Source organism: Esox lucius, chromosome 9, assembly GCF_011004845.1.
Source record: "Esox lucius isolate fEsoLuc1 chromosome 9, fEsoLuc1.pri, whole genome shotgun sequence".
Lineage (NCBI taxonomy): Eukaryota > Metazoa > Chordata > Actinopteri > Esociformes > Esocidae > Esox > Esox lucius.
The window spans coordinates 6978616-6998532 of record NC_047577.1 but is presented as its reverse complement, the minus strand read 5'-3'; the positions used below and the strand labels follow the sequence as shown (position 1 = coordinate 6998532).

At 45.3% G+C, this 19917-nt stretch overlaps 3 protein-coding genes across 5 annotated transcripts in view; all 3 read left to right on the top strand.

Annotated features, from left to right (window-relative positions):
* Window positions 1-1740, top strand: part of LOC105012016 (H-2 class II histocompatibility antigen, A-U beta chain) — a 28432-nt gene extending 26692 nt beyond the window's left edge. For 2 of the 3 annotated variants that reach the window (XM_034294361.1, XM_010872589.4), the window contains 2 exons: window positions 207-329; window positions 742-1740. In XM_034294361.1, coding sequence (XP_034150252.1) covers window positions 207-329; window positions 742-755 — 137 coding nt within the window. In that variant the 3' untranslated portion in view covers window positions 756-1740. Of the gene's footprint in view, window positions 1-119; window positions 330-741 lie in introns of those variants that run through there. The other variant, XM_034294362.1, reaches the window with a different exon arrangement.
* Window positions 1741-4552: 2812 nt separating this feature from the next.
* si:dkey-93h22.8 (uncharacterized protein LOC449943 homolog) lies at window positions 4553-17702 on the top strand. The gene is made up of 13 exons (XM_010872591.4): window positions 4553-4676; window positions 6480-6578; window positions 7837-7989; window positions 8413-8496; window positions 8925-10830; window positions 11361-11414; window positions 11840-11950; window positions 12055-12895; window positions 13098-13337; window positions 13521-13593; window positions 15257-15378; window positions 15614-15765; window positions 16226-17702. The coding sequence occupies exons 1-13, from the start codon at window positions 4596-4598 to the stop codon at window positions 16327-16329; spliced, it is 4020 nt and encodes a 1339-aa protein (XP_010870893.3). The 5' UTR covers window positions 4553-4595; the 3' UTR covers window positions 16330-17702.
* A 181-nt stretch (window positions 17703-17883) lies between these two features.
* Window positions 17884-19917, top strand: part of ogal (O-GlcNAcase like) — a 7862-nt gene continuing 5828 nt past the window's right edge. The window contains exons 1-5 of the mRNA XM_034294472.1: window positions 17884-18369; window positions 18676-18727; window positions 18882-18979; window positions 19379-19509; window positions 19600-19771. Coding sequence (XP_034150363.1) covers window positions 18294-18369; window positions 18676-18727; window positions 18882-18979; window positions 19379-19509; window positions 19600-19771 — 529 coding nt within the window. The 5' untranslated portion in view covers window positions 17884-18293. The remainder of the gene's footprint in view (window positions 18370-18675; window positions 18728-18881; window positions 18980-19378; window positions 19510-19599; window positions 19772-19917) is intronic.

The window sequence follows — 19917 nt, the reverse complement described above, 5'->3', positions numbered from 1 at the left end:
GTACGGTACCACTTCATTTGGATAGTCAATCTGTAGATACTTTACAGACTATCTTCAGACCATCAATAACATTTTAATTAACAATCTACTAAATACCTAACCCTAACCTTTGTTTATAGGATGAACATCTACAGATCATCTAGGGAGAGTAATTTTGACAATCCTAATAAAGGTTAACCAGATTTACCAACAACATCTCACCTTAGACGAGTCTCTGCCTGAGTCTGGGAGGAGTGACCTAGTCGTTGGCGTGTCTGGCCTGGTACTGGGGGTGATCTTTGCTGCAGCCGGACTAATCTTCTACCACAACAGGAGGAAGACGAGTGGTGGTGAGACATGAAAAGAACCCCCCATTATCGGCTTATCCAACAGCATTTTTTAATGTCTGGCAAAAAAAATAAAATGCATTTCACAGTAAATCATCCGTACGAACGATCAAGCAGGGTGGTGGTGTGATGGGGTTCTGAATGATCCGCTACTGTAGGACCTGGAAGCTCAGAAGCTATCCATAACCCCGACTGGGTTAATCCCTGATCATTACAAAACCGGATCCACCATTGCCTCAGCCATACTGTCAGTCTATCACGAATAAGTCCCCTCCCATTTATAGAGTTTTCTAATTATCTAATTTAAAAAAGTTTGTGAAACTGGATTCATGAGAAGAATTGACTCACCCAAGCTCGACAAAATTAGGAAATGTATTTGTATTTGTATTCATATTTCCTTTCTCTACTTCCATAGATAACAGCATGTGAAACCCCAGAACCAAACCCCATCGTCCTGCATGCTTTCTCCTAGTGTTTTCCTAGGTTGACCTGTTGCTGACAAACCCTGAGGCTGACTTCCACAGTGTAGCATACAACAAACAAACCTACTTCAGGAGACACTCTTCGCTTGAATGATGCAACTCATGGTCCACCTTTAATGAATGAAATTCAATTTTACAAATCCCTCCAATACTTTTGGAATAAATATATCTCAATAACAAATTAACATTTAATGTAGGAGGTGTTATGCTTTCTATGTGTCAAGTCTCGAAATCAAATATAGACAAATGCATTTGTCATATTATGAGCCACGCCTATCCATTATTGTTTTGGAAACTGCACAAGCTGAAACACAATGCAGTGCCTTATGGCAGTGATTCTCAATATTTTTACATTGCGTACTACCTCAGACAAAATTTCACTGAATATATATTCACTAAACTGAGCACCATGTACCACCAGTGGTAGATGTACCATAGTTTGAGAACCAGTGCATTATGGGATACCCCTTTGCTAGGGGAGGCACCATTGGTGCACATGGAAAAAGGCCAATGGTGGGTCCACTTTCACCTACAATCTTGTATCTTTGTACTTGGAGATAATGTAAACTAAATATAAATTTTGTTATGATTCCCACTGTATGAGGAAGTATGAAAAAGGAAGCATGGAAGATTTAATTACCTAAGAGTGGATAGGCATGTGTGGTTGTAAAATGTACTGTGTAAAATAAAAAACAAATGAAATCCCATGATTAAAGCTTACATCAGTCTCTTAAGAAGAGTCTGTATCCAATAAACATTCATGTCAAATTTAACCACACACAAAAAACGTCCTTCACTGTTTTGGTTTGCTTTTATTTCTATTCATAACTGTTTAGTTGGTTCTTCACTCCTTTGTTTGTATTATTTTCATGCATTTCTCTTAGAAGAAACAAAGCACATCCACTAATAAAGGTTTTGTGAAATCTCCTGTATCATTAGTTTCTGTTGTGTTCATTTATAAAACCAGCATTCAAGCACCAGCAGGCTAAAGGCATTCTGAATGTCTCCTTGTGAACGTAGAAACATGTAGTACTCTTCCTGCTGGTATTATGAGTTCAAGTTCAAAAGGTCTATTTGTCATTTGCAATAACAAGTTAGGGCAATGAAATGCTGGGTTTTCCTACTCCCGACAGTGCAGTTAAATGTTAAAAAGTAACAGTAATTATAGTTTAAAAAATAGGATAACACAATCAGTAATAACACTTTACAAAAACACACATCAATAATAATAACTGTACAACCGTAGCGCAATGTAAAAGTGACAGGTGTAAGCAGTTCTGTTATATGAAGGGAGTAGTATATAACGGTGCATAATATCAATTAGTTAATTGACAATTTCTCACAGGGAATCCCTCTCATTTCTCAGAACAAGAATAGACTGACAAGCTTCAGAAGAAAATGATTTGTTTCCGGCAATTCTGAGCCTGTTATTGAACACAACTGCTGATGCTTCAGATACTCAACTAGTCTAAAGAATGCCAGTTGTGTCGCTCTCATAAATCAGCACAACGGTTTTCAGCTGTGCTAACATAATTGCAAACGGTGTTGTCCAATGATCACATTGACTTTTAAAATGTTAGAATTGGATGAGCCATCACAACGTACCATTGGAACACATGAGTGATGGTTGCTGATAATGGGCCTCTGTACGTCTATGTAGATATTCCATTAATAATCAGCCATCTCCAGGTACCACAGTCATTAACAATGCCAACCATGTCTACACGGTATTTCTGATTAATTCTGATGTTATTTTAATGGACCGAACATGTGCTTCTCTTTTTAGCACATTAAGTGACTGCAAAACTTAACGGGCATTTGAGAAAATGAAAATCTAGGGATCTTCCAGAATCAATAACCGTGTTTGTGGTTATCTTACCGACACATGCTTGGATGGAACTGAAATCATACCGAGCATGCTTTTGAGGAAGAGGACCAGCTTGTGTAAAGGAGAACGAGCTTGGGTGTCATTCTGTCACATCGGTCACATTCTGACACATTCTGTCACCTCGGTCGACCCTGTCTAAAATATCACTAACCAAAACTTTTAGGTGAAGCATATTGACACCTGAACTAGAGAACTAACCAGTACAACCTCATTGGTAACCATGTACCACCTCATTGGTAACCATATACAACCTCATTAGTATCCGATAAACATTAATGCCAATGTCCAGACACAAATGTTCTTCACTGTTTTGGTTTGCTTTTATTTCTATTCAGAAATTATTAGTGTGTTATTCACTCCTCTGTTTCAATTTTCAAGTATTACTCTTAGAAGAAACAATCCCCATTCACTAATACATGTTTTGTAAAATCTCCTGTATCATTGTTTGCTGTTGTGTCCATTATAAAAACAATTAAAGCACCAGCTGGCTAAAGGCATTCTGAATGTCTCCTTTATGAGAAACAGCCGACACGTCGCAACAATACTGCCCTCTAGTGCTTAGATACTGAAGCAGACTAATCCAATCTTTGATTTATCCAAAACTTACTGACAAACATTAGCCAACCACTTTTATTTTAAAATGCTCCCTCTGGAGGGACTTGTGATCAGCAGCGGGGCAGCTGCCGTACCAGGCAGCAATGCAGCCTAAGAGGATGCTCTCAATAGTTGGTGAGAGTTTTTACAGACATGCCAAACTTCTTGAGTCTCCTCCGGAAGTAAAGTCGCTTTTGGGCTCAGGGTCAGTGCAGAGGAGGTGAGGTTGCCCATTCTCACCATCTGGGGTCTACCTGTCAAGAAGTTCAGGATCCAGTGGCAATGGGAGGAGATCCTGTGTTATTACTCTTACCAATAATTCATTCATTCTTCATCGCTCTCTCTCTCTTCTCCCCCAGTTTAAAGATAAGAAATCATCAATAATAATCCCTGCTACAGTTGTGAGATACATTTGACTGCCTTTATTGGCTCTTACTATTTTCTAATCAAGCTTTTAAGGTTTTAGTAGCCTAATAAAGGGAGGTTAGTTGAGGCTTACAACTTTGAGCAGGAGTAGTTGAGTAACTCACCTCGGTTCTGTCTTTTATATTAAAGGACAGAGTTACTTAGCTAAGTAGGGTACAGAAGTCTGATCAAGCTAGCGAATAAATTATTGTGAAAAGCTGGTATTCTGTCTATTTTACTCATGTAAAGTATTATTTCTTTTAATGTTCAATTCCTTTTGTATTATTGTAAACAAATATATAAAATGTTTCATAACATGTTTTGTAGTATGTATTAAAAATAAGACAAAAGAAAATGTGAACAACTTCTATTTTTTATATTGGTTCCATCAAGCTAGGAGAGCATGTTGCTACCATAGACTGTATAAATGGTTGCTACCAGAGAACGTGCATTGATCATGAACCTTGGACACTTGATATGATGAAAGACACCATTATTCTCGTATTTTCTGTGTGCCACTAGGTGGCGCTGTGCATTAATGGAAGTAGAAAACATGTATTAGTATATACATTTTATTTTCTATTTGACAGTGTGTGACATGCAATTTGTCAAGATGGCTTACTCCACTCCACAATAATTCCATTTGAAATATATGATTGATAGACTGATGTGTTTGGTACAGCCAAAGCGTTTTTACATAGGAAAACGGTATGATTTGTGATCAGTTTTGCCCTTATCACCGTGGTACACTATGATTCGTGATGAAAAAACTGAGTTACACTGATCCCTGATATTCGGCTTTTAAGCGGATACATCCGTCTGCTAAAGACCACGTGTATATGCTGGCCAATGGCAGCGCTTCTGGCTGCAAGTGAATGAAGCCATGTGCTGTTCTGTAAAATGGCGGCGCGGTGGAGTGGAAAAGATGAGAATAAAATCACCGGCAACACGGGATTTATGGTCTCGAACACGTATAATGAGGTATGGCTATGATAGGTTCCATTTTAGATCATGCATGTGGCCTAAAATGACTATTTTAACTAAACGCTTTGGCCAGTTTTCGTGTTTGAAAAAGGCAAGCCAACACGCGGTCCCGACACGTGGATATGGACGGCTAGTGCTAGCTCCACTGCGAGTCGCGTGGTATGGGAATGGGTATACAGTTAGCTTAGCCGGCAAGACCGGTTGCTGATTAATTTCTTACAGTTGTAGTATTGATTTTTTGTAAAGTATTAATTTGCTTAATTGCCGTTAAAGTGTGGTCAGTTCTCCCGAAATATATTAAAGTATTTTGATGTCTCGTATCTAATCGAAGAACGCAATGTTCTGTCTGTGTTGCATGCTAGTTTGTGACTGGCACGTACAGGTTCCAATTACACAAGAACCGGTTGTGTTGAATGCGGAAGTCGTTGACATTTTGATGTCATTTGCATGAAAAGTGACTATTGATAAGATTCAAGGGATTTAAAATGAATCATTTGAAGTGTAGTTGTACAATTACAGGACAACCGATGTATTTTAAGCGTACTCGTGTGATCCCGTAACTTAGTTTTCGGTGGGACTGGAACGTTCTAAGTGTACACATTAGCCGTGCTTGTAATGTCTCCGGTTGGTTCATTCAACTATTAAAGCTAAATCAACTGAAAGCTACAATGCATTAATTTTCATGTATCTCCTGTTATAACGTTGCATTTCAACTGACTGAAATGGGTGCCACGCAATTGTCCAATTCACACCAGTCTCAACACTACTCTTACGATAAATAAATGGGCACCGTTATTGATCAAGAGTTGTGTAGCGGTTTAACAGTTACCGTAGTGCATCGGACACTTAGCATCCTATAGTTCAACCCTTATTTCAACGCCTCTAAACGAGGAGGGAAGAGCACTAATTAAATACTCGTATTTAAGTACCCTTTATATATTGTTATTCTCTTTGGGACCGGTACTGTCCTGACTTGTCATTAGATCAGCGCACAGGCTGATGTCTGGGTTATTAGATGTTTATTTCTGTTTGTGGGTATTTGTTTTGTGTATTTATATATTACATTATTTGGTTGGGTGTTTCGGTCCTATCCTATTGCAACTGTATGCATTTGGCCAAGTCATGCTAGAAAATGAGTTGGTTTTCAACTGACTTACCTGGTTAAATAATAATTACATAAATACATTAAACAAAATTGTAATAGTGTGTGCTTTGACCCCCAGTGTCCTGTTTAATTTCCTGGTCTGGCCCTCATATAATCATCCTCCACTTTCAATTTGCTGTTGACCCCCCCCCCCCTCTGTTGTAATTAATGAGTCTGGATAAAGGTGTGCTGTTTTCATGCCTCGTTGGGTAAAAGTGTGGGAACGTCTGAATATCTCCGACACCCCTGCTCCAGGCATATTTTATTAAACACTTAGAACATAATGGGTATGTGCAAGAACACAACAAACACACACACACATAGTGTTTGTATACTCTGAGCCACGTAGGCTGGTTTGCCTTACCCTTTGCAGTAAATCCATTGGCCGGTGGTTTGGGTGTCGGCATGATGCTCAGAGTAAATGGATATTTGGATTTCCTAACAGATGGATGATTGGTTTGATAGACCCCTTACTCAACAGGTTTCCCTTCCTCTTTCTTTCCTCTATATCACCATTTCCGCCCTCGTCCCTTGTTCTGTCTCACCCTCTTTGTCTTCATCTTTTTTTCTCTTTCTATCGCTCTAACTCCATTTCCTCTCTTGTTTAAATTTCTTTCATCTACACCCCTCTTTCCTCATCTCTCTCTCTCTCTCAGGCTGTCCTGTGTAAAGGGGAAGTCCGCGGTCTGGGCATGGATGCTCATTCCTGCCTGGACCCCTCCATCCTGGCCATATTTGAAGACTCCACCGTAGAGGTCAGTGGACAGCTTGACACCGTCAGCGATTCAAAAAATAATGTATACAGGAACTGGGTGGCGTTTGGGATGCTTACATGTATACAGGAACTGGGTGGCCTTTGGGATGCTTACATGTATACAGGAACTGGGTGGCCTTTGGGATGCTTACATGTATACAGGAACTGGGTGGCCTTTGGGATGCTTACATGCATACAGGAACTGGGTGGCCTTTGGGATGCTTACATGCATACAGGAACTGGGTGGCCTTTGGGATGCTTACATGTATACAGGAACTGGGTGGCCTTTGGGATGCTTACATGTATACAGGAACTGGGTGGCCTTTGGGATGCTTACATGTATACAGGAACTGGGTGGCCTTTGGGATGCTTACATGTATACAGGAACTGGGTGGCCTTTGGGATGCTTACATGTATACAGGAACTGGGTGGCCTTTGGGATGCTTACATGTATACAGGAACTGGGTGGCCTTTGGGATGCTTACATGTATACAGGAACTGGGTGGCCTTTGGGATGCTTACATGTATACAGGAACTGGGTGGCCTTTGGGATGCTTACATGTATACAGGAACTGGGTGGCCTTTGGGATGCTTACATGTATACAGGAACTGGGTGGCCTTTGGGATGCTTACATGTATACAGGAACTGGGTGGCCTTTGGGATGCTTACATGTATACAGGAACTGGGTGGCCTTTGGGATGCTTACATGTATACAGGAACTGGGTGGCCTTTGGGATGCTTACATGTATACAGGAACAGGGTGGCCTTTGGGATGCTTACATGTATACAGGAACTGGGTGGCCTTTGGGATGCTTACATGTATACAGGAACTGGGTGGCCTTTGGGATGCTTACATGTATACAGGAACTGGGTGGCCTTTGGGATGCTTACATGTATACAGGAACTGGGTGGCCTTTGGGATGCTTACATGTATACAGGAACTGGGTGGCCTTTGGGATGCTTACATGTATACAGGAACTGGGTGGCCTTTGGGATGCTTACATGTATACAGGAACAGGGTGGCCTTTGGGATGCTTACATGTATATACAGGAACAGGGTGGCGTTTGGGATGCAACCACCGTAGCTCTAGTCCTTATCAAGATTGACTTCAAGTTCATTTGTCAAATGTACCGAATACACAGCGTCATCCTGAATAACACAGCGTCGTCCTACACAATGAAACTCTTGTGTCATGGCACTCGACATCTACGTAGTAAGAACTAAGACGAGTACCTGCTGCTGTGTGTTTTATTGCAGGCTAAGAGCCGACTGGATGAGGAGAACGAGTCCACCCTGCTGACTGCCCTGGCAGACATCCTGGACTGCGTTGACGATGAGACCCTGTCCCCCTTCGACACCCTGCCGGACACCGGGCTGTTCTCGGATCAGAGGCTGCGGGAAGACTCGCAGGTAGGGGGACACTGTAGGCGTGTGTGACTTGAGCGTGTGGGTTCTCTCGCCGGAGACCCGCTGGGGTGTCATTCAGAATCGGTAGTTCAGAGCAGTAATGTCCCGACCAGCACGCCGATATGGACACGCAGGTTGAATACAGATTCAGGAACGGGTTTAATTGAAAAATATGTCTTTAGAACAAGGTGTGTGTGTGTGTGTGTGTGTGTGCGTGCGTGCGTGCGTGCGTGCGTGCGTGCGTGCGTGCGTGTGTGCGTGTGTGCGTGTGTGCGTGTGTGCGTGTGTGTGTGTGTGTGTGTGAGAGAATCCACTCCTCTATCTTTCTCTATTCTGTCAGTGAAGCATTAAATGCCCAAAAATATCTTAGAAAAAGTTGTCTCTCGTTTGTATTAACTTGGTTTCTCATGTTTTGTGTTTGTTCAGTTGAGGAGGTTATTGAGTCTGGCACGAGCCCCTGCTGATAAAGAACCACGCTTTGGTCCCACAAAGTTTCCCTCCATTGGAAAGGTAGTAGTCTCAAACCTGGTTTTATCAAAGTGTTTCTCTGTTTCTAGTTTCTGTCGGTCTGGATTCTGTGGGACCAGATTAAGATTAGCTCTTCCACTACTGGTAAACCCACCAGTTAATTTAGGACTGATGGGATATCCCCGGGACTTTTCACGCTTCCATTAATTAACTGCCATATTATTATTTCTGCAAAATTGATGAATCTTTCCAACCCCACCTGAATCAGTCCCTTCATGCACCTTTAATCTTGACCGAACTGCCCTTGTTTTCTTTGTGCATTACCCCTTGAACAATGTTGAACAGGAGAAGTTGATACTCAATATTTTCCTGTTGCAATAGGTACATGAATGTACTATGTACTGGTGTTGGTGAGATGTCCTGCATATTTTTTTTTGTCACTGGTTTGTTAATGTTGTTGTTCCTTACAGGTTGAGGCAGCCAACCCCGACCGACCCAGGTGGTCTGTGCTGGCCCGCAGAGCCCACGGCTCTTCGTCGCCTACAGCCGTGCAGCGGAGCGACGGCGAGGAAGAGGAGGAGAGTACTGACACCGAGGAGAAGACGCGTCAGGGATTCACCCGTACCAGTCAGGAATCCACAAGACTGCTGAACTCCGTGAGGAACGACCACGGCTATTATTCCGCCGTGTCTCTGGTCGACCTGGTGAAACTAATGCACCCCTACTGCCTGAAAGTGGTCCTGGATGACGAGGGGGACGAGTTCGGCGCGCCCAGACGGGACCAGAGCGCGGACCACGGGGTGCGCCTGGAGGGAGAGGTGTGGAGGTATTCCGAGCCTGGTTCGGAAGAGAGCGACGAGGAGGTCGACGTGGACGGCTCGGGCGACGAGGGCCCTTCTGTGGGAGGGGGGAAGATGGAGGTTGATGGAGAACGGGTAGCTGTTGGAGGGAAGCCGCTGAAGGGTGTGCTGGTGAAGTGGGATGTTCCCAAAGAAAGCCAGAAGGCCAGGGAGAAGAAAAGGGTGACCTTTGGACCAGTCCTGGTGACGTCCTATGACCTACCGACTCCAGAGGAACCCGACTTAAATGTTCTCCCGGACTTGAGTGAGCTCACAAGCCAAATCCCCAGTGCCGACATCGCAGGGAATACCCAAACGGCAGCGGCCATGTCTCACGAAGCATCGTCTCGCCCCGAGGACAACCGTCCAGTTGAGACTGACCAACCGGAACGAGCTGCTGAGAGGCTGCCGTCAGAGCTCCAACCACAGCAAGGCGAGTCCAAGCCACGCCCGGCCCTCAGTCTGCAGCAGTACCGCCTGCTGCGCCAGCGCAAGACACTCCCCCTGGTGGCCAAGCCGGAGAACCACACCACCAAGTGGCCCTCTCTACCCGAAACCCCTAAGGAGTTGCCCCCCATACCCTGCTTACAAAGACCAGAACACGCCCAGCGGGTACCGGAGGTGAGTCCGACATGTCACAGACCACAGTCAACTGGGACCAGACCAGACCACGGGCCAGACCGCGGGCTGGTACAGTCAGGATATGTAGCCAAGGTAAAGACCATCTCCCCTGCCGGTGCCAGTATATCTCCGAAAGGCGTTGGCGACACTGGATCAAAACCGGCACGGCTTTGGGCCAGGAATCCGGTTAGCTCCTGTTTAAAGTCTAAGCGCCACTCTGTGGAGGCCAGAACTGCCAGGGGTGTTGGTGTGTTGAAAGGGGTTCGGACCTGCGCCGAGACAATCTCACCTGCTAGTCCTTTGCCGAGTCCCAAGCTGGGTTTGCACCCAGTGGCGGGTGTGGATCAGGGCAGGTCAAGCTCTGAGAAGAGGGGTGTCCCGGTGAGCAGTGACCCCCCGAACCCCGTCTTGGTGCCACTTCCAGGCGCCCGTCCTCTCTTTGATGGATTTGATGGGACCAATCAGGAGCTACAGAGGAATCGGCCTCCGACCAGGGGCCCAGCGCCTCCGGGTCCCGTGCCCGGAAGTGTCCACCGCCAACGGGGGCCGAGCTTGAAGAGCAGCGGCCTCCTCGTGGAGATCCAGCAGAGGCTCTCCACCAAACGGCCGACGCAGAAAACTCCAGCGCCAAGTCCAGCAACAGCAAGCGTTCAGGCGGACGCGGGGATCGTAAAGCAGCGGCGTCAGTCTAAGTCTCTCAGCCTAAGGACAGCTACGGAGGCGTCATTAGAAGGGCCCCCGTTAATTCCAAGCACCCCGGTAACAGCAAGTCCATCCTCTGTCACTCCACTCCGTTCACCCACCCCTGCTATAACCCCTCACCCAGAGATGGAGAGGGAAGGGCGGGTAACGCTCGCGGCCCAAGCCCCTGTTCAGCCGGGTAGCACCTGTGCGCCGACGCCCACCTGCGACACAGGTGAGACATGCGTGATGAACGAACAATATATGTTCTGGGTTGCCCCTAGCGGGGGCGATCTTGGGTCATTTTACAAAGCCTCCGCAAATGGGTCGGGTTACGGGGCGGGGGAGGAGGGTTTTAGTTCTGTACCTGGGAGAAACTTACAGGCGCATATATATGTTTATCCTCGAACGAGCTATTTGTTTTAATGCACAACTGGTTCTCATCTGCCTTGCATTAATTTGATATTAAATCTAGTTGGAATCCAGCAGAACCAAGCTAAAAGTAGAAAAAACTGAAGAATGGGTGGAATGGAAATGACACTTTGTTGCTTTGACCACGAGCTGGCCAATCAGTGGCCTAAGGGAGGATGAGCTGGCCAATCAGTGGCCTAAGGGAGGATGAGCTGGCCAATCAGTGGCACGTTCTTGTCACAGAAAAGTTCTCATTCCAATATTAAGTAATTTTAGTTAATATTTCATAGAAAGACACTGGATGCTTATTTAAGTGCTTAATTCAGAATTGTACATCTGTTTGTCCCGATGCAGTAATCGAAGCCATGGACGTGACCAGCCTACTAGAACGCTTTGAGGAGACCCAAGGTGAGGATCCGACTGGTTCTGTAACCACAGTGTCTTACATGTCCGTATAGTCGTATTCCCTGTGGTCTATCATTGGTCCAGATCAGCATTTACTCCCAGATGCATTGTGGGTCCTGTCTCAATATCTCCGTTCTACTGTGCATGTTCTCTACTGTCACTAATCTAAAATCATCCTCACCTCCACCTTCCCATTGACGCATCAGACCCTCACCTCCACCTTCCCATTGACGCATCAGACCCTCACCTCCACCTTCCCATTGACCCTCACCTCCACCTTCCCCTTGACGCATCAGACCCTCACCTCCACCTTCCGCTCTGCCCTTCCTCCTATGCTTTTGATCTCCCCCGTTCAATTCACTTGGTTTAGCAGACCCTCTCCTCCCTTCCTTCTCCCATGTCTCACATCTCTCCCCCCTTTTTCACAGCCCAAGAGGGGAGAGAGTCTGAGAGTGACCATGAGGTCAGTCCCACGAGGAGACCTGACAGCCACCCAGAGCTGGTCAGGACAGCACTGAGTCCCAGCGACGACACTGAAGGTTAGTGGAATGAAGAGCTCCACCTCACTGTTTGGGTCTCAGAGGGTGGCTAAGGTTATTCACGTTTATTATAATAATGTGACGCCTCGTTCCTTCCACTCCAGGTTTGCTTGGACTGCAAGGTGCTAATCTCCTCAGCACTCAGGAAGAAACATGTCCAACAGAAGCACAAGTTGTCGACACACTGGAAGCGCCCAAAACTACCGCTCCGAAACCTCCAAAAACTCTGGAATCCATCACAGTTCCGGGTCCCGACGGAAATCCAGAAGAACCTCTCAGGCCCCAAAGCGCGTCCAGCACTCAGGAACCGGCCCCTCCGGCCCAGCCACGCTGGAGACCCCTCACCCCCGTTTCACCTCAGAGCAAACCGCCGGCGACCCAGAAGCCTTCCCCTCCCAAGGCCATCCAAATCATCGACCCCCGTCCTCTACCACCCAAGAAGGTGCACCCCCTCGCCCCAAAGCCCCCTGCCGCCTCCACCAAGCTTCAGACAGCCGTGTCTGTGTCCCCCGACCATGACTACTGTCTCACCCCGCGTCAGCCAGAGACTAATGTACCTACGCCGTGCGGCAAAAAACAATCGGCCCTACCCAATGGACCACCAATCACCAACCCCCCCTCAGCGCCTGGCACACAGAACTCTGCAGAATTTGTTCTGCAGCAACAGCCAGTAGGGTGTGGGACCTTTCCGCAGACAGAACTTCTCTCCGACTCGCCGCTGCCGTCCGTGGAGAGCTCCCCCTCCAGGACGGAGGCCAGTACTGCCGGGGCTGCACAGGAAGAGAGGGCCGGCGACCGTCCCGCCCACCGCCCCCCTGGCAGAGGGCGGAGGTCAGCCCGGCGCTATCGGACCAGGTCATCGTGCTCTGACTCCAGTTCCAGGTCTCCTTCTTCGTCGTCCTCGTCCTCATCTTCCTCCCAGTCCCGCTCCCCGCCGAGGAAGAGGTAGGCTTCGGTTGTGTGTTAGTCAGCTGGTTATTGGTCCGAGTTGATGTCGGAAAGAGGAGCTGTTCCAGCACAGTTTCCCCTGGAGATTTCAATACACCTCTTATCCAAAACTGTCTGTCTTTTTCTCTGATCCTCCACCTCCTTTGATATCTGTCTCCTTCCTCTACCCACCTCCCTTCTGTTCTCCCTCCTGTGCCAGGTTCCGTCGGAGGCGCTCTGAGAGCGGCTCCTGCTCCTCCTCCTGTTCTTGCTCCCAGTCCGGCTCCCGGTCCCCGGGCCCCCGCCGGTACCGGCTCCCCTACCCCCGGTCGCGGTCGCGCTCCTGGAGCCACTCCCGGTCCAAATCGAAGTCCTGGTCCCGGTCCAGATCGCGCTCCAGATCCAGGTCCCGGTCTCCCTCGTCACTGGCTTTCAGGAGGAGGTGGGGAGGCTGCTACAGGTCAGTGGACGCGGACACACGGTTTGTCGCTGTTGTTTCTCTTGTCTGCCGGGTTCTACGTTGTGTTCCTAAATACGCTAAGGACCCTGAACCTGAGATGCTGCCAGCTGCGGACGTACGCACAGGAGACAGTCAAGTCTTTGTCTATCTAACCCACGTTCTCCTCTTCATGCCAACCTTCAGGTCCGGCCGCAGCAGTGACTCCAGGAAACAACAGAGACAACAACAAATGAGGGAAAGGAAATTAAAAGCCATAGTGAGTACATTACAGACCGCCCGTTTTTGCTGCATTTAAAAAAAAATAATAATAATCTAATCAAATCAAAACAGATGTGGGGAGTAACGGATTTCCTAAAAAAAACTTAACTGTCATCCGTTACAGTACCAACAAAAATATTGTAATCGTATTACATATACTTCTGAAAAAATGTATGATTACTTTTGGATTACTTACATTTTAAAATAATAGGTGTGTAAATTAATTGTGTTATCTAATGTTTTAAAAACATCATTATTTGAACCAAAATAAGAATTGCTCGCCTCAGTTGTGTGATCATCATGCGCCAAGGGTGGTTTTCTGGCGTAACCAGATTAGTGATGGATAAAGTGCTAGTTACATTTTCTCCGGTTTTGGTTTGATGGCTGGTAAAAACAGTATATCTATGATGATATTAGCCAAGCCATATAAAATGCTGGCAATCTACTCTATGCATCTTTCTCAGAACAATTATAGGCGATAGGCCTACCTGGTGTTATATCTTTTTTCAAGTTTCAAGGTTTATTTGTCAAATGCACCAAACAACACAGCCAGGACGAGTTGCAACCGAAGAACATTTACAGGAATTGTTTAATAGATAAGGCAAATATTTGTTTGTTAGCTGTAACATGATGCTGCCTTCAAGATAAAACATGATGTGGAATTTACTAAGACATTTGAGGAGAAAAGGTGTTTTGGGAAGCACTCTGCCAAAGGATGATTATTTGCATTTGATGTGGCCACATCAACTCCGTCCATACAGGTAGACCATGAGATTCTGCTTGTTATGCATCTCTGAAAATTGTGTTCATTGGTTATAATAGGCTGTTATAATACTATAAGCTAAGAGTGCAGGTTTATAATCACAGTTTATTCATAAGCGTTTTGAAAATCCATCACTGGCGGCCCTAATAATCGCAGGTTACATTCACACGAGTAAATCTTATTTCTATTTGGGTGTTCACGATTGCAAACGTGCATGGGGTTTCTGCAACATTTTGACAATGTTGTTGGTTGTGGAGCAAAACATCAGACTACTGCAGATTTAGTTTATGTGCGAAAAGCTACGGATATCTTAATTTTTATATACAACAATGTACCCTTTGAGTAATTGCCTTTTTATTTTTTCAACAATGTTTTGAAACAGTTATGAACATGAATAAAACACAAATAAAAATAGGCTTACGCATCATTAGATTTTGGTTTATGTTCAGATGAAAAGTCAGATTCTGGAAGACCGAGGGTTATTGGATTCATTGGAATGACTAAATATCTAACAGATCTTTAGGGTGTAATGTAGAGATGTAGCCCAGTCATATTGAAGTAATAAGCAATGGTTTAGAAACCCTTTCCAAAGGCACTGTACACAACCCATAAGGTAAAATGCAAATTCCGTTTTTGGCCGGCTATGTAAACTCTAACATTGATTGATCCTGCAAAAGGTGTTCAGTTGGTTATAGACTGTTCCTATGAAAGTAATCTAATCTTACGTTACTGAGTTTGAGTAATCCAAAAGTGACGTTACTGAGTACAAATGTGGACAGGTAACTTGTAACTGTAACGGACTAAATTTAAAAAGTAACCTACCCAACCCTGCCTGAGTGTTCATACACGTGAAGAAGAAACAGTGGCCACAATATCTCTTGTGGCGTTTTGATTTCAGGATGAGCGTAGGGTGGTGTATGTGGGTCGCATCGGAAGGGCTATGACTCACGCTGAGCTGAGAGAACGCTTCTCTTTGTTCGGAGAGGTAGAGGAATGTACTCTTCACTTCAGAGACAGGGGGTGAGTTTGTTTTTGTTCCTCACTGTCTTTCAAAATTAACAGCAGTGTCTTTGAAGTCTTTCTTCTATAGACACTGTCCTCATTCATCTCATTCTTTCTTTCCCTGTCCCACTCCTCTCTCCCTCGTATGAATTAATCAAATGCTGGCTGTTTTGTTTGTGCATGTCAGTTGGTTAGACTGTAGCAATATTTTGTCCTGAAACCTAGCCTAACCTGTGTTCTCTTGTTTCCCTAGCGACCACTATGGCTTTGTGACGTTCTTCAACATGGAGGACGCGTTTGCAGCAATTGAGAAAGGCTACAAGCTGAGGAGACCTGACGAGCTGCCCTTTGACCTCTGCTTTGGCGGCAGGAGGCAGTTCTGCAAGTCCACGTACGCTGACCTGGGTGAGAATTATTACCTAGGTTTTCTGTTTTCTTTGATCTTTCTAAAAATGTTCTATAACACTTTTTCTAAGAACCCTCCGCCTTGTTAGCATGCCCATCCCGTTGTTTTCCTAACGCCATTTCTGAATTTGGAGTACAAAAATTAAGTAATATCCATGCACTCCTGTTGGTTGGTGGTGTAACCATTTAGAATCAATGTTTTGGGCAAGAATGTCAACTGTCAAGTCAGTTTGACTTCTCCTGGCAGCTTAGCGCCATAATTCCAACTAATACCACAAGTTGTGCCAATGTGAAATTATAAAATATGTAGATGTATTTTCTGGGATATCTTTATACATTGTTCCTGAAAGAGCACAGTATCTGAACCCAGCCATTGCAGTGTAACAAGTCCTCTGGACGAGGTGGCTGGAACAGCTTAGTCAACATAACATTTTAACCAAAGTTGTTTTGTTTTCTCCAGATTCTAATCGTGAAGAGGTGGATCTCCCTCCTGCGAAAAGCAAGTTTGAGGAGATTGACTTTGACACGCTACTGAAACAGGCTCAGAATGGACTGAAGAGGTAGAAAAGTCTTGAAAAAGAATAAATGATCATTGATGGAGAGGAGAAACAGGCTGAGTTTCACGTGTCACCTATGCCAAGTAAAGTGCACTACCCATAAGGCACTGGTCCAAACATTGGTTGCCACCTTATGGGTTCATTTGGGACTCACACATTATGGCCAGATTTACCTCACTGCGGTACACATGCTCACACTTTAAAGGTAGACTCGATTTGACAGACCTTGCCGACCAATCAAGCAGTGGACACACCTCAGAACTCATACTGGTCACTTTCACTTTGGCAAGTTCCCTTCAAAACCAGATGCACTTCGATTGCCACCTTGATTTCCAGTCCGCCTGTGATTTAGCCTGAGGGCAGGAGTGAACACCTTTGCTCACTTGGAGGGTTTAGGCTCCTTGTGAGTTTGCAGCTAAACATTGCTCAGCTGAACAAAAATATAAATGCAACAAGTGTCCCATGTTTGATGAGGTTTAAAAATAAAATAAATGAAATGTTGCATATACGCACGAAGAGCTTATTCTTCATAATTTAATAAATGTATATCTATTACCTGAAACTGGAACTCCGTAAGATATTTGAAATGTTGGTATGTTTATTAATTTTTTTGTTCAGTGTAGTTCACACTCCCTTGCTTGGGCAAGTGCACACGCAAGTACACTTGGATGTGACCATGTAAAACGGTTCAAGGGCTGTCTACTTCGTGCTTGGACGGCAGCCAAAGATGCAGCATATAAACATGGCGGGTCGGTAAACAGCCGGTAACTACGAAGACAGCTGAAGTGCCGGACTCAACGTCTTCGCTGTTTTGGTTCCCATGGTTACTGTACTGCAGCAGTTGACGTGAACCGGGGCACGTGCTCTGATAGTGTGACTGAGGGGGCGAAGTGTTGCTGCGTCTGCGGTGCTGCTCGCAGAAATATATTTTGGCCGAGACTACCTTTAACTTGGTAGTACTGTGTTGTATTGATTTGTTTGTGGTTTTTTACGATGCTAGCAAAACTTTCTGGATGCAACAAAAATATTGTTTGATTTTGGTTCTGTTTATTTTTACCAAAAATAATAGAATTGTTTAAAGTGCAATGTTTTTAAAAATGGATGTTTTAAATATCATTTTTGCTATCCTTATACATTTGAAAGCTTTGTTAATTGCCTTTGTCTGTTACAATAATGTATAATAAGTTGTTTCCTTGGTTTATTGAATTACTATGTCTATGAATGAATAAATACCTGTGTTATTGTTGAACTTTGAACTTGTGAATCATAACCACTTTAATAAACCGTAACAGTAAGTCACTGTACAATGAAGTTGACCCTGTAAAATGCTGCAGACGAATAGACTAAAGATGCAGGTATGTAAAGAAAATAAATATAGAAGTAGAAAAGAAACCGTTTTACTGTTTTCCTCTACCAGATTCACGCTGAAAGGGATGATTTACTAAAATCACAAGCAAGCCAAGTCTAGAAAACTTGGGCATCATTTATTTTGGAACATCATTAAGTGGGCGGTCTGTAAAATAATACACTATACCTTTAAGCACGCACGTCGGCGGATTTACGATTGCACACGCGCATTGGTAACATGTTTTGATTATAGTTAAGGTGTAATTATGATTATTTGTGTGATTGCTTTCCACTATCTGATTGTGCAATTCCACTTTTATCGCTTTACGTGGCGAGGTTGTGACTCTGCGCAGTAAAAGCAATAAGGAACTCATCATTCTTATAAAATCCAGCTATGTTACTGCCAGTCAAACAGCCAGGCCAGTTTCAGTGATCGGTCGGTATTGGTTTAAACGCCTCTCAAATCATTCATACAGGAAAGGTGGTGTTTCTTTTGTAATAACTGCGCAGTTGCAAACGTTCGTGTAGCCATCGCACCTGCGTTTTCACGAAATACGCAATTTTGTAACTGAAAGTTTGAAAAACCCGTAGTGTTTTCAGACGAGCAAGTACTTGGACTAGACCATGCCGAAAGCGAGCGCTTCCACGGCGGAAGCCGAGTCAGGAAAACCCCGCCGGTTCATCAGTGGAGTGGTTGAAGGTGAGCGTGAAAGTTCTACTCGTCACCTGTCAACATCGTCATCTATAGTAGGAAATGCCTTGCAGCTGTATAATATTGTACCACAAATAATGTATTTTTTGACTGAATGTACTTGGCTGCATTCTGCCACAAATGTCAGTGTCGGATCACGTTGCATATTTTTGTTCAATAAATGTTTTTACTCATTCCATAAGCTACAGCCAGCCGTCTGTTCCACTTACAACTTGCTTCCACCACGTCAGTGTCTTTGAATCTTCAGTTCAAATGATGCACAATCAACATTCAAATGACCTTTGATTCACACAGGCTTTTACGGGCGTCCGTGGACTATGGAGCAAAGAACCGAACTATTCAAAAGGTGGTAAACCCACTTGTGTGTGTGTGTGTGTGTGTGTGTATGTGTGTACACACACACACACACACTTATTCAAAGCTAAATTATTCTCTACTGTGTTGCTTCCAGTAGCCCAATGCTGATACTGTGTAAACATTTCACCTGATTGTTCGTTTAGGGAGCAAAAGTGGGGCCTGAACACCTACCTGTACGCTCCCAAGGATGACTACAAGCACAGGATGTACTGGAGAGACCTGTACTCAAGCGAGGAGGCCGGTGAGGAGGCGTGCACTCACACTGCGTTATAGGTCCCTGACCCCTGGGCCAATTCGTATCCAGTCTCCACCCATCTGCAGTTAAGATAAGAGAGATAGGGACAGTAATACCTGTCTCTCCTCAGGAGCTTCTCCCATGTTTCCCCTGTTATCTTGATGACATGACAGAGCCAGTTCACTGTTATCGTCCCGTTGGTTGTGTCATTCATGTCCTTAGCAACGGTCACCGGGGTTTCCATATTGATCACTTCCTCTGACCAGAGTCACGTGTAGTGCCTCTGAACAGGGAACGCGGTCATTTCGTATGCAACCGAAGACTGTATGTTTCCCAACAGTATATAGGACACTGCAAAAGCATAACTTCGTGCCATTTTCAACCGGTCTGAACGCTCCGTTCCAGAACAACTGGCGGCGCTGATATCGGCAGCCAAGGCGAACGGGGTGGACTTCATCTACGCCATCTCCCCTGGCCTGGACATGACCTTCTCCAACCCCCAGGAGGTCGCGGCCCTCAAGAGGAAACTGGACCAGGTGTGGTCGTAGCGCTAGCCTAGACCTCTCCGACCGTTTTCAGTGATCACGTGAGCCGAGGGTGTCACTCACGTCCATGTGCTCCTTCAGGTGAGGGCGTTCGGCTGCAGTTCCTTCTCGCTGCTGTTCGACGACATCGAGACAGAGATGTGTCCGGTGGACAAGCGGGCGTTCAGCTCCTTCGCCCACGCCCAGGTCGACATCACCAACGAGGTGTTCACACACCTGGGACAGCCGGGCACCTTCCTTTTCTGCCCCACAGGTGAGGTCAGAGGTCAGACCACCACTACAGCATTAGAACAGTCTGGAAAGGGACCGACGGTCACTTAGAGATATGAATTACAGTGTACGGAGTACTCCCGATCCGTGAGAACGTTTCCATGGAAGACCGTTGAGTGTCAGGCCACC